Source organism: Conger conger, chromosome 18, assembly GCF_963514075.1.
Source record: "Conger conger chromosome 18, fConCon1.1, whole genome shotgun sequence".
Classification (NCBI taxonomy): domain Eukaryota; kingdom Metazoa; phylum Chordata; class Actinopteri; order Anguilliformes; family Congridae; genus Conger; species Conger conger.
Window position 1 is genome coordinate 10,868,243 of NC_083777.1, and position 24,328 is coordinate 10,892,570.

At 42.8% G+C, this 24,328-nt stretch overlaps 2 protein-coding genes across 19 annotated transcripts in view; both read left to right on the plus strand.

Moving 5' to 3' along the window:
- The window catches only part of LOC133118378 (carbohydrate sulfotransferase 15-like), a 53,995-nt gene extending 35,861 nt beyond the window's left edge, over positions 1 to 18,134 (plus strand). For all 17 annotated transcript variants that reach the window (XM_061228318.1, XM_061228324.1, XM_061228319.1 and 14 more), the window contains 6 exons: positions 1,665 to 2,004; positions 7,013 to 7,156; positions 11,398 to 11,554; positions 12,508 to 12,664; positions 16,367 to 16,514; positions 17,664 to 18,134. In XM_061228318.1, the coding sequence (XP_061084302.1) occupies positions 1,665 to 2,004; positions 7,013 to 7,156; positions 11,398 to 11,554; positions 12,508 to 12,664; positions 16,367 to 16,514; positions 17,664 to 17,866 (1,149 nt within the window). In that variant the 3' untranslated portion in view covers positions 17,867 to 18,134. The remainder of the gene's footprint in view (positions 1 to 1,664; positions 2,005 to 7,012; positions 7,157 to 11,397; positions 11,555 to 12,507; positions 12,665 to 16,366; positions 16,515 to 17,663) is intronic.
- An 880-nt stretch (positions 18,135 to 19,014) lies between these two features.
- Positions 19,015 to 24,328, plus strand: part of LOC133118136 (inactive carboxypeptidase-like protein X2) — a 51,440-nt gene continuing 46,126 nt past the window's right edge. Inside the window, exons 1-2 of one of the 2 annotated variants that reach the window (XM_061227918.1) lie at positions 19,015 to 19,084; positions 19,717 to 19,821. The gene's annotated coding sequence lies outside the window, so the exon portion shown is untranslated. The remainder of the gene's footprint in view (positions 19,085 to 19,716; positions 19,822 to 24,328) is intronic. The other variant, XM_061227917.1, reaches the window with a different exon arrangement.

The following is a 24,328-nucleotide window of genomic DNA, read 5'->3' on the forward strand; positions in this document are numbered from 1 at the left end:
AATGCATCCAAACTAATTGGAAGGAACTTCATCTTGTAGCAAGACAATGACCCAAAACACACTGTCAGCACAACAAAGTACTTGATTAAGGAGAAAAAGTGGAAGGTTTTAGACTGGCCAACTCAATCACTAGACCTTAATCAAATTCAGCATGCATTTTATCACCCCCCATACAAACAACTGAAAGAGGCTGCAGTAAATGCCTGGAAAAGCATCACAAAAGAAGAATGCAACAGTTTGTTTATGTCATTCTGTGGAACAAACCACAATTTCCACAGAAACCGGTGTCTGTGTATGACTTAAGCATATTAAGCAACAGCTGCTATTTCACAGAATTGTTCAATCTGTGTAAAGGGGCTTTTGGCTCCTCTGGGAGAACAGATGACATGACTCAGGCAGAAAGAGCAGTCGTCTGGCAGTCGGAGGGTTGCCGGTTCAATTCCCCCACCCGGGCTGTGTCGAAGTGTCCCTGAGCCAATTAACCCCCAAATGCTCCTGACGAGCTGGTCGGCGCCTTGCATGGCAGCCAGTCGCCGTCGGTGTGTGAGTGTGTGTATGAATGGGTGAATGATAAGCATCAATTGTACAGCGCTTTAGATAAAGGTGCTATAGAAATTCCAACCATTTACCATTTATTAAATCACATATATTAGTGATTTAAGGGGCAAATAAACAGGTTCACATTTAGTTACATGGTCAGATCTCTCTGTTTTATTCTCTGAATGTGAGACACAATTATTATTTTAATAATTAAGGGGGTTCTTCTCAAAATGGAAGGGGCATATAATAAATCTGTAAAATTTCCATAACCCACCTGCAGTTAAGGAAGGTCATGTGGCATTGTGGAATGGGCAGATGGTTTCTGGAGGTCTGTGAGCTCTGAACATCCCTATGCTGGGAGCTGTTAAACTTCACACCTCTCCACAGGGGACCCCATGAAATACGCCAGGCTGCAGTTTACAGGCTCCCTCTGTCACATTATAGCAGATGTAAAACTAAACTAAATCTATGCCTGGGCTTACAAGCATTGGTAGTATTTCTGCTAATTATTATTATTATTATGTGTTCATGATATATTTGTGAAATATGTGATATTAAATATTATATATTTACTCTAGTTTAGGGAATTTTGGGCAATGGATTGGTCAATTCACTTCATTCTATTCATTCTGTGTTATGTAACATGAGCTATGTGTTGTATCTGTCTGCTCTCGGCTTATCACCAAAAGCAATTTTATGAATGCATTTACTGACATTGCAATACACACACACACACATACTCACACACACACACCTCCTCCCCCAGACACATACACACACACAGACACACACACACACACACACAGACACACGCACACACACACACACACACACTCACTCACACACCCACCCACACACACACACACACACACACACACACACACCCACACCCACATACACACACACACTCACACACCCACACACACACACTCACACACCCACACACACACACACACACACACCACACACACACTCACACACACACACACACACACACACACACAAACACTCACACACCCACCCACACACACACACACCCACATACACACACACACACGCACACACACGCACATCACCCTCCTCCATCTGAGTCATTTGTAACACACGCGCACGCATCTCCGCAGATGTTTTCCGTCGTCCCTCGTCAATTCCTCCCGAACGTGAAGAACCCCTGCTGGTACGAGGAGCACTCCGTGAACGCCACGGCGGACCCGTACGGGAAGAGCCTGTACGGCCGCTACTCCCGGCGTTTCCGCGCGGTGTGCGAGGTCCTGCGGAAGGCCTTCCGGGAGCACCTGGTCCACCGCGCCGGCCGGGCCTACCGCCTGCGCTGCCTGCCCTACTTCTACATCATCGGCCAGCCCAAGTGCGGCACCACCGACCTGTACGACCGGCTGAGGCTGCACCCGGACGTCCGCTTCACCACCATGAAGGAGCCGCACTGGTGGACCCGGAAAAGGTTTGGTGAGTCAGCCCCTCAAAGTCACATTAAACTGGGTCTCACTCACTCTGCCAGATGTGTGCCTAGGTGTACAGTACAGTACAGCTCACCTCAGCACAGTACAGCACAGTATAGTACAATACAGCACAGTACAGTACAGCACAGTATAGTACAGCATAGTACAGCACAGCACAGTATAGTACAGTACAGCACAGTACAGTATCACAGCACAGTACAGCACAGTATAGTACAATACAGCACAGCAGAGTACAGCACAGTACAGTATCACAGTGTAGTACAGCACAGTATAGTACAGCACAGGGCATCAGTTCTTCACGGTGAGTTCAGTTAGCAGAACGAGGGGGCACAAATGGAAATTGGCAAAGGACAAATTCCGCACAAATATTAGGAAGTATTTTTTCACACAGGGTGGTCACGAGGTGGAATAGCTTGCCAGGAGATGTTGTGGAGGCAGAGACACTGGGGGTTTTCAAGACTTGATACGGTGCTAGATAGTACAGTATTTAGCTTTTAGGCAAACTAAGCAGTAGGTAAACTTCAGTGGTAGGAAAAGCAGAGCATTGCTGGCCTGAATGTTCTTGGCATTATATTGTTTTGTTTTTATGTTGTTGCAGAAAAGACATTTACAAATGTACCAATGATATTACATAAACCATGATAACAGGACATAGAACTGAAAGCTTGAAAAACAATAATTTAAGGGTTGTCACTGAAGTACATAGTCATACAGATTAAAATGTCTTTATTGATTTACATTTCAAGTTGTATTCCCCCCCTGGGCTTCTTGAGTCTGACTTGAGTTTTGTGAACTTGTTGGGAGTTTGGAGTTTACTTTGTTCCTGTGACAAAGCCCTGCGGCAGTGTTTGAGACATGGAGGGGGTTTTCAGGGTGCTTTATTCGGTTCAATACTAATCTCCAGTAAAGCAATTACTCCTGGATTAGCTATAAATTCATCACTGTCAGTTAATTTGCAGTGGAGCAGATGTCAGTTGGCCAGTTGTACTCCACTGAGTCACACCGAATCACACAGTCCATTCACCTGCTGCGCCGCGTCCAATTCAAATATTCCTGATTTCTCAGCCTGCCTGTTCAGAAGCAAGTTCTTGGGAAATAATTTGAACTATTGTCAGTGCCTTACTGTCTATGGATCCAACTGCACATAGGAAGACTGGATTTGTGCTTTTTTCTGGTACGACTTCAGGTACAGCGATTACTTGAAGATATGCACTATGTACACTCAGTGAACACTTTATCAGGTATTTATTAGACTTATTCTTTAGATGTTAAATGTTCTTATTGGTCTTCTGCTGCTGTAGCTCATCCACTTCAATGTTCGATGTATTCTGTGTTCAGAGATGCTCTTCTGCATACCACTGTTGCAACACATGGTTATTTGGATTACTTTGTTACTCTAATATACTCTACTCTAGTTGCCTGGTTGGATGTAATTATTTCACTTGAACACTTCCTGTCATCTATACGCAGGACAGGTATAACCTACTGCTGGTTATTATACTTAACTGTACTATTGTGTTTTCTTAATACACAAACTGAACATGTATGTGCTGTATATTGTGTGTGTCATATTCCTGTACATTTATAAAATAAGGTGATTTTTCTTACTCTGAAACTGTATCTTTTCCACTGACTGCAATGTTACTTTGTCTCCAGCTACTGTGCATTAACAAGCTGATGTCTAGTTCCACAGCAGCAGAAGACCAATAACATCTAAAAACTAAGTAATAAAGTCGTCATTGAGTGTATATTGGAAAATATTGTTTGTAAGATACTTGTAGCTCCATAATTTTTGGGACAAAGACATACAGAATTCTTTCTTGATTTGGCTCTGTGTTTCACAATTTTACATTTGTAATTAAACAATTCATGTGTGGTTAAAGTGCAGCTCCTCAGCTATTCTTAAAGTGTATTTTTATAAATTTTGGTTTCAACATTACATCCCTTTCTATACATAGTCTCCCATTTCAAGGCACATTTTTTGTTAAATGTGAGAAAAATATATGTTTTGGTTAAATGTGGGGAAAATGCATGGTAAAATAATAGTTGTATGTCGCATTCAGCACACACACAGCAAAATGTTTACTGTTAAATCAACTCTAATAGCTTAGCTTGGAAACATAAACTGCTGGAGGTGAATTGGCTTCAGGCCTTGCTGAGAAGTTTGGTTAAACCTCTGAGGAAAATTATCATTCAGTTTGCTCAGATCGGATCATCCTCTCAGCTGTGTTCTGTGTGGTGAGAGAGGTCATTTCTTACCGTTGATCCCTTCAGAGCATTTCACATTAGTACCCATTAAAAGCCCACGTTTGCCTTAAATGCCATACCAATTTTGCCCATGCAGGCATTAAAAACTGTTGAGTCATCTGTTTTTTTATTTTTATTAAATGGCCTTTATAACCTCTAGAAAACTTGCCTGATTAAAACAAGTATTGTCACTAGTGTAGAAACAATTACCCTAATTTGGAACCTCTTGTGAAGCACTTCACTCACTGAGTGAATTTAATTTAATAATTTTTCTGCACTGACTCTGAAAAATGTAGTGTAGGTGTCAAATTGCACTCTCTCTGGAGTTATGAACGCAGAGGGGTTACTTACTAAGACTAATTTAATCTCAGACGCAGTGAAAGCTGTAAGGAGAGACCGAAACTGTAAATTAGTGAGCTCCACTCTGAGGAACAGTGAAATTGCAGAGGGCATAATGTCTCAATCCATGATGGATTCTAATAGAATATCATTGTTATTCACATTAAGTTCTTCATTTTATATAATACAGTTTTACCTCAGGGGGAAGTCAGTGTGGGATGAATAGCCCCATCATATCATTAGAAAGTTGCAATGGTAATTAGATCCATGCCCTGTGCATTTTACAGAAATTCAGAAGTGCAGTGTGGAGAGATCTTTGCAGATATCAACTTCACTGCAGTGAGAACAGCCATTTTAACTTGCAGACTGACACACGAGACACTGACTCGTTGTGTGTGAAAAGTAAAAGCCCGGAGAAAAGATGTGACACTCTAAGGAAGCCTTTTAATCAAACCTTTATTTCTGCTATAGCGACTATATGGTCTCATTCAGAGACCATACTTACTGCATACGTTTAGTACTTCATACTTAGTACACAAGTTAGTACTCCGCACTTAGTAGACAGTTTTGTGGGAATATATGCCAGATATACTGACTGAATTCTTGACATTAAGGCACCTCATTTACAGCTAAAAATGATTATCCTTGACACTGCAAAGACAAAATCTTCAACTACAGTCCTAAAAATAGGATACATCACCTATTGCTTCTGTTACTGTAAAAATAGGAACAAATCTAGTGTTTCTGTTACAGTACATCTATAGAAGTCAAAGAAAAGAGGCATCACATTTTTCTTTTATTCTTATGTACTTAAAATATCTGAAATAGAAGACCTTGTGTAATATGAAAAAGTCTTATGCACACTCTTAATAAAAGGTTATTTGGCTTGTCTCCATAGGGCAACACTTTTTTGTTCTTTATGGAACCCCCTGTGGTAGGTGTTCATTTTGGCTGAGAAAGACCCTTTTAACTTCATTTTATACAGAGGAGTTTTTGGAGTGTAAGCTTTACCGAGTGTTCCAGCCAGCGTTCCTACCCTTGTACAGGACTACAGTTATTGTTGGCCCAGGGATTCATTGCAAGACTCTGTGATCTCCCATAATGCATATCAGCTCCCTCAGGGAGGGCTTGTCCAATCAGCTCTTGACTTTCATCAGATTTGAATATTTTGCTAGGGAACACAATTCTGGGTCATTTCCCTGACAGGCATATCCAGTGTGAGCCCGAATAGGCTGGGTAGGCATGATGCTCACGTATGGTTTGTAAACATTAGCTTTGGCATCCTCTCCAAATCAAGGCCACCAGAAGCCATTCATCTTACTCCAGTACAGACACTTTTCAAAACATCAGCTCAGCCACAGTAATTCATTTTGTTTGTATGATCCATTACATTTTCATATCTGCTAGTCAGGTACACAGGTCTGTGTTTTCCTTTGATGAATTATCAAGATGTTATTTATTTTCAACTTTTCTTTTTTAAATTTGTCTTGACAGGTGTCTTGATATGCTGCTTCAAAGCTTGTTTAAAAGCTTAATGACTGTGTGCCATTGTAGGTTACTGTGGTGTCAGGTGTATTGCTTTACTTGAAAGATATTACTCTTTACTCACACTAAACATTAGTTCAGAATGTATATGTTCATATACTGAGATAGGCTTTTGTTAATTATATATATATGTTTTTTTTATCTTCAACAAATTACACAAGGAATATTGTCTTACTGAACCACTAACTGAAAGGTCTACACACAATTCATGTCTATGTTATTCATTGTAGCTTGAAATAGTTTTTATGTGATTAATCAATGGAATACGAAAGCTGCAATGTTTGTATGGGTCAGAAACAAATCAGCATGCATGCTTTTGTGTACTTTGACGGTGGAATTGCTGTAATTGTCCAGACTGAATCCAGTAACTGCAGTGACCTGGAAAAGAGGTTTACACAAAAGACAAGAGAGGGAACATTGAGGTGTTCACAGCACAGAGGGCCCTGCTGAAGAGCTAGGTTTTGAAGACAGCTGAGAGCTGGTTGACCAGTTCAGACCAGCTCTCAGCTCGACATGGTTTATCTGGTTGACCAGTTCAGACCAGCTCTCACCTCAACATGGTTTAGTTGGTTGACCAATTCAGACCAGCTCCCAGCTTGACATGGTTTGACCAGCTTGAGCTATGTTTTGACTAATTATCAGCTCCAACATGCTATCAGCACTAGCTGCTTGACCAGCTCATACCCAGTTAAACCAGCATCATGACCAGCTTGGCCATGTTGGTTGACCAGCTCAATTGTCAAGTTCATCAAGCTGGCATAGCTGGATTTTACAGCAGAGGGGTACAGCACAGTGGTTAACCTCCAGAGACTCATCCAGTGCCTGTGTTTACCTGTGTTTACCTGTGTTACCTCTCTCCTCAGGTGTTGTGCGCATAAGCGAGGGCTTCCACGAGCGCTACCCGGTGGAGGATTATCTGGATCTCTTCGACCTGGCAGCATTCCAGATCCAGGAACACTTCGCGAGAAATACCTCCAGCAGCCTGGATAAACGTAACATTATAACAGGTAAGCAATGTTTTTCATTCATGTTTGACTAGTAGTTATGCATAGCGGAAATATCTTCGGTTTGGAATACAAGCAAGCATATGTGAAGTCTTTTTGTGGTTGTGTGACCTGTTTCTATGTACACTCAAAGTCAAGCATAGTGCTCTGTCCCGTATACTCCCTGCAAATTACATTTGCAGATTTTACTGTTATTGCTCGCTCATTAAAATAGTTCTTTATCACATAAATTGATGAATGCAGGCCCAAAATCCACTTATCTCAGTCTGCTGTTTATGCCCTAAGATGGGCTGTTTCACAGTCAGTGGAATTTGAATGAATATATTTTTTCATTTGTAGTGCGCTCGCCGCATGCTAACAAACTGAGGGTTTATTTGCTTCAGTGCATTTACATGTACTGCTTCAGTGCTGGAGCAAATGCTTTTCAGTTTCAATTTCAATACTGAAATACTGAGGACAGGTGCACTGTACCAATCCTGGGTAAATACTATGGACAGATGCCCATACTAGGTATGTACAGTGGACAGATACCCATCGTGTACCTGAAGTATACATGATTGCACAAATACGGAAAAGTAGTATTGTAATGAAATCTATTATTAGAATATTTCAGTACTTCACATTATTGCTACTTTCAGGAATTGTAAGAAATATTTTTGGTTTAAATAAAATATATTGAATGTGAAATCTATTTATCATAATGTTTTCAATAGAAGTCAGCATATTTACAAAGTCTTGCAGTACAGTGCATTTCATGTCCAACTTCATACATTAGTGAACAGAAACACCATTCCAGATGACAGTGCATTCATTTATGAGAGGGGAAATGGAAATTGAGATGGAGAATTGTGATCCATTGTGATTCATGCAACATGCATACGCACAGCATTAAACTGCAAGATCTGGTACAATATGCTCAGGTTGCAAATTAATTTGGCCCACTACCTCCAGTCAGATTCTTTTATTTCCTTTGTACATGATACTCATAAGTGATGTCAATTCAAATGTCAACCTGCGTTAATTGCCTCCTTGTCATCACTTGCACTTTAACTGTGAATTCTGCACTCAAACACATTCTGGGGACTGTGATGGGATTATGCCCTGACCTGCAGAATCAGAACCTTCCTTGTGTTCTGTCTCTGTCGCAGTGGCTGCAGTGGGTGGCTGGAGATGTCTGTGTGGGAGGGACGTTTCTGCTTTAAATAAAGTTTATACTCTTGGCACAGCCTGTGAGAAGCTGTGTCATAGCTGTGGTGTCTCTCAGCAGGAACGACTTCTGGAATCTGCCCTGCATTGTGATGTAATGGCATTCCATCTGCCACAGCCAATGAGAGCCTTCTCCCTGAAGGTGACCTGTAACTGGATTTCAATCCCTCATAGAACAAGAGTCACTATTTTTTTCATTAAAAACGGGCAGGTAGCGTAGCCATCTGATTACGGCTCTGTTAGACCGCAGGGGGTATTGGAAATCATCAGCTAACTGGGTTATTCTGAAGGTGGGGGAGCTTGGGAAAAAGCGAAAGTTAGATTTGTAATCAAGTTTGGTTTTCTTCTGTGAGCTGAAAAGTTCCCACAGGAGAAGTCCTTTCCCTCCACAATGCCACTGATCGTTTTTTTTAATCCACATTTCATTTTGGGTTGTCTGTTACGCTGATTGTTTTTATTCCCACTTAATGGACTGTATAGATTTTAATGGAAGTAATAGCACACTGTTCACATTTTGTATGGTGCTGTTCATCCAAGAATCATGGCCCTGTCTGAAATGTATATGTTGGTTTGCTCTTTGTTTTCTTGTTGCTTTAAAAAATGCTGACAAAAGGATTCACTGATATTACACTGTGGCTATACTGATGCCGTAGTGGATGTTGAAGTTGAATTTCACTCCATGTCATATATGCCATAGTTGATTTGAGCCAAAATGGCTGACATGTAAGAAATGGTGCTGAAATCCATCCACCTGCAAAACCCTAACAACACATTCTGACAGATACCCACAATGCATCATGTCTGCATACTGCAAAGTATTCAGTGCAGCAACGGCACGACTCATTAAGTATCCCCTTCCACACTACGTAGTCTCACTGATGTTTCTGTGTGGTACGGTACGGTACAGTATGTGATTAAACATGATCTGTGCAGTTTCAGGAACTTGATCATTATCTGGCTCCTGGTTCAGATGTGTACAGAAAGGTCTCACCGCATGCTGTGTTTATCCTCTCCTTTCTCTCTCTCTCTCTCTCCTTCTTTCGCTCTCTTTCAATTCTTTTTCATTGCATTTCCTGTTTTGCTCATTCCTTTCCTCTCTCACCCTCCATTGCTCTCTCCCTCCCTCCCCATTCCCTCTTTCTCTTTTACCTTCTGTTTTTTCCTTTTTCTCATTATTTCTCTCCCTCATTCTCTCTCCCCTCAGTCTCTCTTTATCTCCCCATCCATCTCCCTCCCCCTCTCTCTCCTTCTCTAAATAAGTAGTTTATCTAATGAGGTGGACGGCAGGTGGTGGTGCTGGGTGGGATGGGGTTCTGTATGGGGGGGGGGGGGGGGTGTTTGGGGTGCTGGCCTCTAGCCCTGGTGGTGTCTGAGAATCACCAGGAACATGCCTGGCAAATGACATCACCTTCTGTTTATCCCACACAAACATTTCCTAATGGGGAAAAATGGACCGCACCAGAGGCCGTCACGAGGTTTCTGCGTGTAATTAGCCTATAATAAGATTAAGGCAGGGACCGGTTTAATCCACTCTCGCCAGAGCAAAGGGCTGCATAATAAGCTGCAAACAGGCGAAAAACAGGGGGCGGAATAAATAAAGTTACAACGGCGGGGGGAAAAAAAGAGCCCGGCGCTGATTAAATTGAAATGTTTCTTCGGCGATTAATCTGGAACGCTTTAGTCGTTGCTGGCGCGGTTCGCGCGGTGCTGTGCCGGCGGTGCTAATCGCAGCGGCGCGGCGGTTGTTCAGTCTGGCTGCGGAGCGCGGGGGTAACGGATCGAGCGGAGCTCCGTCGGAGGCGCCGGGTAATTAAAAGACACGGCGGCAAACCGGCAATCCCGCCGGGGAGGCGGTCACAAAGCCGGGCCGGGGTCTCACGCCGGGCGGCCGGGCGACGCCCGCCGACGGGGCGTTCGCTTTAATTACATTTCCCAGCAGCTCATCTAGTGGACCCTTCTCCGCTAAACGAAGCACCGCAATCAACGGAGTGGATTTCTTCCCCCTCCCCCGCATCTCTCTCCGAACATCCTTCACTGTGTCTGCCATTCTCTGTACCTTGGGAGAGTTTGCCGAGTTTCCTTTAATGATGTCATTGAATAGTTAGAGGCGGAGACTCGGAGGCCTATTTTTAAAATGGGCTTTATTGAAAAGCGTGGGCTACTGTCACTGTGGGCCGCTAATGCCTTTGCTGTATGACAGTTCCAGAGTAACGAGATTAGAAAGGCTGTATATTGCTCACTGTGCATTCAAATGTAAACTGTTGAACAGAACTGGATGGTAAAAAACAGTGAATCTGGGTTTGCTGGGTGGATCATCCTGTTAAGGCCCTTTCCCAGTGCATATTTTTCATCACATTTTGGCATCTGTTAAGACTCTGTTCCTGAATGTGGACGGGCTCCGTGGTCTGGCATTGTATCTGCCGATGCACTGTTCCAGTGTGTGGATGGGCCCAGCAATCTGGTATCTGTTAAGGCTCTGCTCCAGTGTGTGAATTGGCCCCATGGTCTGGTATCTGCTAAGGCACTGTTCCAGTGTGTGGATGGGCCCAACAATCTGGTATCTGTTAAGGCTCTGTTAAAGTGTGTGTATTGGCCCCATGGTCTGGTATCTGTTTAGGCACTGTTCTAGTGTGTGGATGGGCCCCATGATCTGGTATCTGTTAAAGAACTGTTCCAGTGTGTGGATGGACCCCACAATCTGGTATATGTTCAGGCACAGGTCCAGTTTAAGGATGGGTCGCATGGAATGGTATGGAATCCAGACAGTGCCAATGCTATCTATGGCTGGCAGGCCTCCAGCACCCTCTGTTGGTCAATCAGGCACCTGCAGTCTACTTTCAGAAGCTGGGTCTTCCTGGGTCTTTCTGCATCATAAAGCAGAGACTTGGATAAAGAAGAGTATGTGCTTGCCTGCACTCTCCAGAATCGATAGTGGAGGTCGCTGTTTTAAGCATGACTGGTAAATATGATTAAGTGTCCAGCAGTAGGAGTAATAGGGATAGAATAACAAATTAATCAGATTTATATCTGACCCACAGGGGAGGCCAGTGCGTCCACACTGTGGGACAACAATGCCTGGGTGTATTTCTACGACAACGGCACTGACGGGGAGCCGCCCTTCCTGATCCAGGACTTTCTCCATGCCGTGCAGCCGGAGGCCAGGTTCATTGTGATGCTGCGGGACCCTGTGGAGAGGTAGGCCATCTGACCAGGCTGGACCCTGTGGAGAGGTAGGCCATCTGACCAGGCTGGACCCTGTGGAGAGGTAGGCCATCTGACCAGGCTGGACCCTGTGGAGAGGTAGGCCATCGAGCCAGGCTGGACCCTGTGGAGAGGTAGGCCATCTGACCAGGCTGGACCCTGTGGAGAGGTAGGCCATCTGACCAGGCTGGACCCTGTGGAGAGGTAGGCCATCTGACCAGGCTGGACCCTGTGGAGAGGTAGGCCATCTGACCAGGCTGGACCCTGTGGAGAGGTAGGCCATCCAGCCAGGCTGGACCCTGAGGTCCAATCTGCGCTGTCCCCATGAAACCAGATATGAAGGTGTTATGTGATTGAGTCATACAATGGACAAAAGCTCACATCCTAGGAGTATGTTAGCAGGATTTTTCTACCTGGTCTTGTCTCCAAACATTTACAAAGTACCATCAGATTAATCTACAAATTGTTTTCATTTTAGCTTGAGACTACAGACTACAAATATGGCTTTGATATGATTTGAATGGTGAATATTTTTACATGCATCGCAGAACTGCATGAATGATTAGATACATGTTTCTGTGTTTCCATAGCATGGAGATACACAATGCTTAAAAACACTGATCCTCAATTCTGGTCATCGAGGGCCACAGATTGTGCTTGTTGTTTTTGTCTGAAGATCAGAAACTGATTCAGTCCCATACATCACGTGGCCTCAGTTAGCTGTGTAATCAGGTACTTTAACTGATCAATTGCAGTGCTGTCGATCTCCAGGACCAGGATTGAGGACTGCTTCTCTAAACTCTAAACCCTATGCCATTCTTATATCAAGTAGGTTAAATGCAGCTTGAACATTGCATCATAAAGGGCTAACTACGTGGTCTTGGTCTTTATTTCTGGTGTTGACATTAGTGCCAGTCTGCAGAGCTGTCTGTCTGTGTTTCTTTCAGGCTCTACTCTGACTACCTCTACTTCAGCATTGCCAACAAATCAGCGGAGGATTTCCACGAGCGTGTTTCCGAGTCCCTGCAGCTGTTCGAGGGGTGCCTGGCAGAGGCCTCTGTGCGTTCCTGTGTGTACAACACTACCCTCAACAATGCCATGCCCGTGAGTGACCCACTCCCCTACCCCCTACTCTGACCTGCTACACCTGCTACCAAACCTGTGTGCACAAAAAAAGTGAGACTCCGTCGAACAGAACGTCAGTGGAGGCTTCCCTCCCTTTGAGAGCTGTTCTCATTTCTCGGGGGAGGGTGAGAACAGAGAAGGGAGGGGTTTCACAGAGGCTGGTGTCGTGTGAATACTCACATCCTGCTGATGCTGTGGCAGTCTCGGTCTGAACAGGAAAGGGAGGGTGCCACTGCTGAAAACTCCAGCTTAGACCAGCTGGTAATCTAAGCTGGTATAAGGTGTGTTTTTTTACACTTTGCTAGTAATAGCTGGACTGGAGCTGGTCTCTAGCTGGACAAAGCTGGTAGAGTAAGCTGGTGGTCAAACCAGTGGGCTAGCTGACTATGTAGGCTGGTCAGCCGATGAAAAGCTGGTTAAAAGCCAGCTATAAGTGTCAAAGACACAGCTGAAACCAGGTTGACCAGCTTAGGTGGGTTTAAGATGTGTTCTGTGGTGGGTTTTTGTCTATGAAAGGGCCATGGGGTGGACCAGCTGCCAGCCTTGGCATGGAACGGTCGGTCAAATCTCCGCCGTGTCCAAGGACAAAGGCAAGGGGGGGTGAGTGGGTTATTCTTACTCGTTTTGTCAAGTCTGGAGTGGCAGCCTGCTACCGTTTTTCCTCCGAGGGAGTCATGTCCTGCATTCAGTCCACATCGGTCTTAACTTTACGTTTTTCTTCACAAACACTGTTGGGCGGGTTCATTTGGGTTGTCATTGAGTTTGGCATGCTGTGTTCGTGAAGGGAAAAAAAAAAAAACATTTGAATTAATTTGTTAGCCAAAGGACAAATGATAATTGCAACACTGAGGTTCATTGACCTGCATGGCTTGATTCGGTAACTGTGTGAAATGAGGCTTGTCGCACATGAAGACTGACATCAAATATTGCCATTCCAAATTGAGCTGAGATAAACCTCCAAGCTCAATTTGGAAGGGCAGTTTCATTAGAATAGTGCATTTAGGTAAAGTGAATGGCTGGAGCTAGGAAAAGGTGATATTGATTTTGCACTTTGAAACAGGTACCAAATGTGTTTTGGATTATTATTCCAGGCCAGTATCATCTGGCTATTTCTCCTTTCTCACAAGTCAAACCTCATAAATCAAATATTGAATTATTATTCAACAAGCTATACACATCTTGAAGCTGCTTTTTTAAATGTGGAAGTAAAATGCTCTTTCACACCATTAGTCTCAGTACGAAATTAGGATGCGTTTCCCCATTTGAATACTGATTTAGAGCCTGAGACTTTCTGAAGGCAAAGCAAGTCTTTGCTTCTCATTTTGCCCTCAAAATGTGCTCCTAGAAATATGTTATCCTTGATATATATATAGCTTTGTTGAGAGACAGAGGTTTTAATGCTCTTTTTTGGTTTCAAATCCCTGCCCTTTTTTGAGTAACTAATAATCTTACAAGTGGCCAGATCAGATGTCTGTATTTACACAATCAGCAAGTTATTTCTGAAACTATATCATAGTTCAGCACTGTGTCAACTGACTGTGACAAACACCAGTCATATGAATGTTTAGACTACTAAGAAAAGATATGTGATAAAATGTGATTTAGGTCACGTAGTAAAACTGCCTGACAGTCTATTCAAAGCCCATTTTAATTAACAGTGCCAAGTAAGGAAGGAGACCTGAACATGCTTTGTACTGAGAGTGGCTAATCGGCATACAGCAGGTGTGGCTATCACATATGCTTTCTACTGAGGGGCTATTAGGCAGACATGCATGTGGATAAGGGGGGGTGGGTTCTTATAGCTTTAGCCCATTAAGTAAGCCCATTGAGCTTATTTAACCTGCGTTGGTACTTTAGTGATATGGTACATACACTCGGATGTTTTGGCACCGTTGTTTATGTTAATGAGGTGAAGGTGCTAAGGTTCTCTTACATTGTAAGTTGCTCTAATGCTCTATGTCTTGACCAATGTGTTTTAGTAGCGTTTGCTAGTGCGTGTCTATCTGAGACGTGTCTGGATTTTGCGTGTCGTAAGATGGCATATTGCAGCGGAAAGGTTCTTGTGCAGTTTTTGTGTATTTGCTTTGTGTTTTGTGTATCCTTCTCTTGGAGAGTGTATGAATGAAATGAAAGCTCAGTATGCACCAAATCATTAGGACAGCGCTGCTGAACTCCACGTCCTGCGGGCCGCAGTGTCTGAAGGCATTTGCTCCTACCGTGTGCTACACCACCTGATCATTAATGTGCAGGTCTGAACCAAGCGGGTCTTATAATTAGTGAAATCAGGTGGTGTAGTGCACACAAATACCTACAGACCCTACGGCCTGCAGGACATGGAGTTGAGTAGTGCTGCATTCAAGGGTTTTGGCTCCAGGATTACTTCAGAAGCGAAACCACAAACATTGGAACAACTGAAATTGTTTTGTGGTGAGGGATGGGGGGTGGTTTGGTTCATTTGAGCTTCCAAATATTTTAGTCGTATCTCATGCATATCACCAGATGTGGGTGGGATGCGTCCTAAAACCTTCCAAGCAGTTTCCTTTAAAAATCACTCTGCACTCTGTTTGTGGGAGTGCGCTTTCTACATTCCTATCTACTTTTCTGTGAAAAATGGTCTGTCTACATTGTATTATGCAAGGTTTTGATTCATTTCTGCAGTTATTGCACCAGCCAGATTTACATATCTATCATTATAAAATATGGCTGCTCCTGGAGGCACACTCGATGGTTTCAAACAGCTGAAACTCACTCTGTGCCGCTCCATCGGACCTCAGCAAGCTCAAATTGAGTCGGAGAATCCTGACAGCACTTTCAGAGTTTAGGCATGTGTTTGGCACCCTCTGCAGGCCACTGAGGGAATAGACATAAAACTGAGCGAAGGATTCAGTATGAATGTGCCAGGGAGTATAACTGTGGAGACATGATCTCAGATCTAATCTGTCGGCCTCTGTTGACCACTGAGTTTGCAGCCAGCCATGCCTGAACTGTTCCGTTGCAGGCCTGTCTCTTCCTCTTACAGTGTTTCACAGCCCTGGCTCCCCAAATGTGGGGCAGCCCCAGCAACTCCCTCTGTATTCCCTCATTAGATCCAGCCCTGGTCTGTATTCTCTCATTAGACCCAGCCCTGGTCTGTATTCCCTCATTAGACCCAGCCCTGGTCTGTATTCCCTCATTAGATCCAGCCCTGGTCTGTATTCCCTCATTAGACCTAGCCCTGGTCTGTATTCCCTCATTAGACCCAGCCCTGGTCTGTATTCTCTCATTAGACCCAGTCCTGGTCTGTATTCCCTCATTAGACCCAGCCCTGGTCTGTATTCCCTCATTAGACCTAGCCCTGGTCTGTATTCTCTCATTAGACCCAGCCCTGGTCTGTATTCTCTCATTAGACCCAGCCCTGGTCTGTATTCCCTCATTAGACCCAGCCCTGGTCTGTATTCTTACCGCATTAGACCAAGCCCTGGTCTGTATTTTCACCTCATTAGATCCAGCCTCAGGATTAATTTGGTTCAAAGGTAATTTTACTTTACATATGAATGGAATACCAAGCCAAAGTTATTTCAAAGCTGCTAATGTTATCAAAAATAGTTTTACATATAGATTAATAATTAATATGTTCAGAGTATAGCGTGAAGCCTGCTGGAGTGATTTATAACTCTGAAATCTCATGTTTTCCGTTTCCAGGTGAGACTACATGTGGGGTTGTACATCATCTACATCCTGGACTGGCTGACCGTTTTCAGAAGGGACCAGATCTTAGTCCTGCGCCTGGAGGACCATGCTTCCAATCGCAAATACACCATGCACACAGTCTTTGACTTCCTCAGACTGGGTAGGCACAGAGCCATGCACATTGCAGCTTTACCATTCTCTTCAGATCCTTGGTCACATTGCCTGACCTGCTGTTCAGTGACATTATGAACACTGATGTCACGTGTTTTCATTCAGTGACACAGCAGAATGAACACACAGTCAAGGTCTGTAGCTGTTTCAATCAGTGTGGTGTGCAGCAAATCATCTCGAACTCTTGACCGACGTCACTGCCTAAGGAAGCCCTACTTTCCCACCCTGTCTGGCACCAACCAACATTCCACGGTCAAAGTCACTTACTGTAGATCTCATTCCTTCATTTGATCTGAACAACAGCTGAACCTCTTGACCACATCTGCATGTTTTTATGCATTTAGTTGCTGCCACAGGATTGGCAAATTATATATTGGCATTAACAAAATGGTGTACAGGTCTACCTAATAAAGTGCTCTCTCAGTGTACATATCTGCTGCTTTGGAACCATCTAAATAGCACAACACATTTGATTATGATGTTATGATGATGATGATAATTTGTATTATTATTATTAGTAGTAGTACTAGTCATAATAGTAATAGTAGTAGTAGTAAAATGATGTGTGAACTGCTGACCCAACCCCCGGTGTACTGAAGTGTGTAGTAATAGAAGCGGACCATGCATGTGTGTTAGTTCCCTGCAATGAGCTCCTCTGAAATATCAGGCCACGGTAATATGCAATTATCACTCTACTGCCACATTCTGCACTCAGTTGGCAATGAAGATTAAACGTATGTCTAGAGGAGAAAGACGAGGGTAAAATCAGAGTGATGCCATTTTAATTGGAATTTTGGTAACTGCTTCATGTGGACAGATTTTATATTAAAAACTACCTTACTGGATTAATGGGAAGTCATTTTCATGAATGAAATTAAATGCTTGAGCAAAACACCTTCCTTGCACTTTTTATTGTAACAGTATAATATAGCATGTAGTACACTGTGTTCAGCTCTTGTTCGGTGTGATCTCAGGGCCTTTGACTGTGTTCAGCTCTTGTTCTGTGTGATCTCAGGGCCTTTGACTGTGTTCAGCTCTTGTGCTGTGTTATCTCTGGGCCTTTGACTGTGTCCAGCTCTTGTGCTGTGTTATCTCTGGGCCTTTGACTGTGTTCAGCTCTTGTTCTGTGTTATCTCAGGGCCTTTGACGGAACAGAAGGAGGCAGAGATCACCCGAAGTCCAGTGTCTAACACCAGGAGGCCTGCGGACAAGAGCTTGGGGCCTATGCTTCCCGTCACCAAGGAGATCCTTCGAGATTTCTACTCCCCTTTCAATGAAAAACTGGCCAAAGTGCTCAACAACGACTCCTTCCTGTGGCTTAACCATGCAAAACTCATGTAAAGACTCTTCCCATGTCACATCATCCTCACAGAAAGCAATTTCCCTTTTGAAAATATTGAAATTTGCCGCAAAATGTTTTATTTAAATTATTTTAAATTATTGGGAAGGGCAAATGAACTGTCATGAAACAACAGCACAACCAGATCATTTTTGGCCTTGTTTTATATATCTCTAAATAAGAGGAGGGAAAAATATTCTTTTTGTTGTTTTTGTTATGGATTATTTCTAACAACACTGCTTTAACTAAAATAAATGTCATAAAGACAAAGGACTGGTGAGTCTCATTCAATGTCATGTTAAGATGCAACATTATCATTGCCACACTTAAACAACAACAATATTAATCAATATGTTTTGTTTAAACATATAGGGAAAGGATATATTTTTATTTCAATACATTTACTCTCATGTTTCAATGGGGGTTTTTTTATTAAGTAAAATTTTTAGGAAGAATTTTCTTTTCCTGAAAAGCATAGGTGCTAACACTCTTGGCACCCCTGATTTAATACTTTGTGCAAACACCACTGGCAAAGATGATAGCCATCAATATTTTCCTAGAATTTATGATAAGGTTAGATAACAGTGATTTGTGACCATTCCTCCATGCAGAACCTCTCAGAGTCATTGATATACCTGAGTTTATACTTGTGGACCCCCTCTTCTATTCAGACCACAGGGTTTTGATGGGATTTAAGTGTGGAGACTGAGATGGCCATTGCAGAGCATGAATGTTGTTTTCACCTCACCATTTCTGTGTGTATTTTGATATACTGTGTGTTTGAAGTCATTGCCCTTTCCTCAACTTCCCAGCAGAGGCATTAACATTAGTCAGAGGACTAAATTCAGGCGTTCATGGTTCAAAGCAAGACAACACACTTCTAGTAGTTTGCGGTGATGTTATTCCTTCAAAAATGGTGTACAATACACTGCGGACCTAACAAAGCACTTTTAGCAGGTGGTGCGTCCCAGGCAATGCTGATAAATGCCGGATTTGTTCCTTCCAATTCCAAAATGTAAGTCCCCACCTTACATTCAAACCGTGTTTTCCAAACCAATCATCAAAGAGTAGTTATGATGTACCGCTTTGATCAGGGAAATAGCAATCGATTATTGGCTAATGTGGTGTCATTTACAACTGATTTCCCGCCCCTCATCAGTCCGTTCTTTTCTCCTGTTGGTTTTGCAGCGTATCCAAACAGCTAGTTAACAGCGTTAGAGGTGAGTAGGAAAGACGATACCTTTCTTATATGTAGTGTTATTTTACTTTGGAACTATTTCATCTGGCCATACAACCTGCGCTAAAAGAAATTGCGACGACTTCCTCTTCATAAGCTTCCTCAAAACACGAACTTGCGTTGCTCCGAAAAAGGATCTAGTATCTGATCAAATAATTTTTTATTTACAATTGTCAATAAAAGCTGTCCAGTTGATGTAGGTATGTGCATATGTATGGCCCCTGGAAGCACCAGCACTGGCCTACGTGCTTTTTGTAGCAATGCTAGATTTTTACTACTACTCCTACATTATGGGCCAAGCGAACTCAGTGTTACAGCCAATGAAGCTACACATCAATAACGCATTTAAAAATGGATTAATATAAATTCCGAACGGATGTGCACTTTAAGTTAAGGATGTGCGGTTACAGGTGTTTACATTTGAAAAAACACATAATGATTGAAATTGGTGATTAAAATGTGGCTTATGGAATTATTTTTGCACTAGAGGGCAGCAAAAGCACACACACGCAAGGTCAGTCTGGTTAGAGCGTTCCACTGTAAATTGACACGTCAGATTTGTTGTAATTATATAGATATTTGTGATCATCATCACCTTTATTTTCACTCGGAAAGGACACACTGAGGGACAAGCGCTCTCTTTTACAAGTGGTTCTGGTGATATGTAGACAAATAACCAGAAACAAACAAAATGAAGACGAAGACTCACCTACCTACTCAGTAAGTATTTTCGAAAATGTTTGCAGGCAGTAAATGTTTCTTGTTGCATGTGTTAAATATGCTATCAAAATGTTTGCAGCTGCTGTGTAGTTCATCTTGTTAAGGCTGCATTCCAGTGTGTGATGGGCCCCAAGGTCTGGTATTTGTCAGGCAACGCACAATTCACTTGCAGCACCCAGGGAGGGAGGGATGACAGTTGGTGTGTGTTTGTGTGAGTGAAGACACTAGAGAAAATGTCTGCCGTCTGTGTGCCCCCCACTTGTGTGGCAATGAGCGCTAATGAATGCAATTGTGTATGTCCAAACTGGGGGTGGTGTTTTTTGTTTTTAATATAATCCAAAAAAAGACATATTTGCACACCTGTGGAAGTATGTGGCCCAATTAAGGCTCTTGGAAAGTGAATGAAAAAGTAATTTTAATTTATTTAGAAATGACTGAATTCTGTACTCTTTTCTACACCTACAGGGAAACTGAATAAGATATATGTATACATTTTTGACACCCAGTGGCTGTTATACATCTAACTGCAGTAATCATAAGAAATCGCGGATATTCACCCTATATTTCTACCCAATCATGCCCCGATTTAATTGCCTATATAAGTGATTGTCTCTGATGGGGGAGGGGAGGTACTTCCTCAATAGAAAATAGAAAATACTGTCTGGCATACAGTCCTGACTGCATCTTGTGCTTACTAGCAGTACTCCCTTCCAGTGAGTTCAGCTCTGGGTTTAGTGTGTAGCTTCTCCACAGCAAATCCACTGAGTGAAATATTACTTATCTTCTGAACTGTGCACTTAAGCTGCACTCAAGTTTAATTGTTCCAAATGGCTCTACTGAAATATTTATTGCGCCCGTTTCTTTCCTCAGCTGGATGTTATGAGAGAGTGTCATAGACCTACTGTAGTATCATGTTCATGTACTGTCTTGGAGATTCTAATATTTCATATGTCCATGTGTGTTTAATCTTTGGAAGCCTCAGCCTGAACCCTGGAGTAAAATGATTAGAAAGTCCTAAAGGTCATGATCTCTGTGATGCAGATATATGTACATTTTGTGTAATTTAGAAGAAAAAAACTAACATGGAAGAAAAATATGAATGCTGTCATACAGTGGCCTGCATTCAGTCAAGATATGTCCCTAACTTCGACTTGGAGCAGATGCAGTAAAGTTATAGAGTTTAACAGAGGTGTGTAACATTATAAAGATAATTTAAACAATATTCTTCTTTAATCTTTGCGGGCTCCATTGGTTCTTGGCTTGCTTGCTTTAATCTTTAAAGTAGTGTAACACAAGCTGCAGAAGGTAACAAATTATATCTAACGAGAAGGCCACAGAATGTACATGTACTTGGCTTGTGTGCTGCATTAGATGCTGATCAATAACCACAAAAAGAAATTATTGGCTTGATAATAGCATACCACCCTGCAGCCTGCTGGTTTTATGATCAACACAGTATAGATTTAAAGCGTGCGGGAGTGTGATAGTTTATGAAAACTGTTGAAATAGCATAAATAATGTTTAAATAATAAATAATAATAAATAATACACTTTTTGTATTGCTACAGTTACAATAACTCTCAGTTATTACCTCTTTAAAGTGACCACTGGATAATGTTTCATTCCACTGTGAGTGAAATCTATGAGTTTGTAGTGGAGGTCTAAAAATTAATGAAGATGTCTCGCCAGAATTTTCTTTCACTCAAGAAAAGCAGACCTCCTGGCAAAGGATATCAGTTTTGGTGTTATTCAAGGCCCGCTGTTTCTCTAATTTAGAATAGCTTGGCTTCTCCTCCACACCAATATTCCATGTCATTATTCTAGGAAAACTCATAATAGAAATATTAGTCTGAAGGCTTTTGCCCCCTACCCCTTTCAGCCTGAATGTGCCAGTCAATAAACTTTAGTTAATGGCTGGCTTTTGGATAACTGCAGAAGTTTTAAATGTGCATGAACTTGTCAGTTAAATTAGCTCCAGTTTGTTACAGAGGGTGATTAGTGTCATCTAAAGAACTCACACACACACACACACACGCACATAAGGGCAGGGTTCAGAGCGAGAACTGTGATTCATTATCTGGGTAAGGGAAATGAGTCCTTATCTCAGTGACCTTGTCGACTGGTTGAGAGTGGTACTGTGATCTTGATATGATCTTCTGGTCTAGTGGTCCACTTACCGCAGGGTGTGCTGGTTTTTGTTGTTACTCAGCACTAAATGAATCAATTAAAGCAGTTAATTACACAGTTAATTCACCTCACCTGGTTTCTTGGGTGTGAATCGGTTGCTGACATTAAGGCGAAAACAAAAGCACAACCTGCAGTGCTCCAGGACCAGGAGTGACGACCACTTCTCTGGTCTATGCCTTTGGCTTCAGCTCAGGCTCTCTGGCTCATGCCAGCAGAGACAGCGTCTCACCTACAGGGGGCAGCAGGGGGTAGATTTTCAGATGGTTCTGCGCGGAGAATGTGGTGTGGTGTGGAACTGCACTAAGACATCAGCTGCTTTAATTAACTCCCGAGGTCACATTTCTAAATCGTTATTTTACCAGGAACGTGCCACAATTTGAACACCCTTTCGAAGGGGGATCTGGCCTTGTAGAGAGCCCATGAGCAGTGGAATAAACATCCAGACTACACGGGACGATGACTGACATACACATGTGTGTATTCCCAGAGTATTCCTGTGTCAGTTTAACGTGCATCCTTCCCCAATCAGAATTCCTGTGTTATTCTGCCAGCTCCAGGCTTGCTGTAGTGCAGGGGTTCAAACTCCGGCACTGGAGGACTGCAATCTTGGCTGATCTTTGTGATTTCCTCAGTCAGCTGCCAATTTAGGCCTTGGAAATGAGGTGTGGATCCAGTCAATGGCTTCAAGGAGTAACATGGTAGTTGGCCACACTTTCTAGGTTTTTATATGCAATTTGCATGAGAGGCAAATTGGCTCTGAAATTGAGGCTTTGAAGAAACACAATGAAAGTATTAAATGTCCATTCTTTAGTTTTGGAGAAGTCAGCGTTTGAAATTTTTTGTCCCATCTTCAGCCGGGTTGAGAATGTTTTCCTTGTATTATGTCACATGAGGATAACCACTCCCCTTAGTGGGGGTACGTCATAGCTAATTGACAGTTCTCATTACCATATCCAGGCAGTTCGGGTGAACTTTTATAGTGGGAAATTTAGGCTTAGAAAAATATGTTTGAATGTTGAATAACAAAAAATTATGCACATTTGTTTTATTGTTGCCTAAAGACAACTGGCAAGTGTCACACATTACTCCTTTAAATTGAGCACTTAAGTGCAGGAACACATTAAAATCTAGCACACGGACACCCTCCAGGATTCGAGTTTGAGAACCCTGCTCTAGAGTCCCAGAAAGGCAGAGGGTTTGAGGCTATGTTCTGGAGCATCAGTTTGAAGCACAGGCTGTGACTTCACCATGTTTTGGCCCCATGCTGGTCAACCAGCTACCAGCTGTTTCAAAACCTAGCTCGAGCTGGTTGCTGGGAGCTGGTCTGAACTGGTCAACCAGCTATCAGCTGTTTCAAAACCTAGCTTGAGCGGTCTTTTTCAGCAGGGTTGGGATATCACTGCCTCTTGGAAATGCCTGATTATCTCTGTTTATCTTTCCCCGTCAACACAAATCAGCCTCGGTGTACGGAGCTCTCTCTCTTTCTCTTTCTGCCTCTCTGACTCGCTTGCACATATGCACACACACACTCACACGGTCACATACACATTCACTCTCACTCAAATCCAGGTTTCTTTGTGGGAGAATGGAAATGACAGCGTCTCTGTCTGTCTTACGGGCCCGGCTGAGCTGAGCCGTCATATCAGATGCTGTCTGATGAGACAGCAGCAGAGTCAGCTCCCTTCCCTGGCTTTAAAAGGCCTCGCCATGGAAACATTTTTCTTGATGACCACCAACAACAAAGTGGCCTGCACCTGATATAATATGTTAAGCTTCGTCAAATGAGAACGGGGGCAAAGCTGGAAATCTCAACTTCAGGATATTTTTCTTTTTTTTTTAATGGGAGGGATAGCTTGCTAGGACATGCTAGATTCTGAGATAGACAGAAACCCTATTAAAAACCAGGTTATGAAACAAAGTTATTACCCGATCAGCTGTTCCTCTTGGATCAGCACAACTGGTTGGTATTTGTAGCATGAAGACACAGTGTACTATGCAAGAATGCAAGTTCAATTGTTGTTATGCATTTGACCTGACAATGTCCTCGTCTTCATGTGACATCTGTTTGGTTGACTAAGTGTCTGATGCGTAGTCCAGTATGCCTGTTTCCTGTTGGTCAGAGAGAAGATAATTCAGTGCAGACTTTAAGTCCTACATTCGCTCCTTTCATTTAAGACTTGGGCTCCCTTGATTGATGAAGGGACGTACAGTTAGACTTTATGCATTTATTTTTTTAATCTCTTAGCCTTTATATCCTCTCAGATTGCTCATCATTTTCCAACTGTGAATGTGTTCATCTGACGAAATGGATTTAAAACGT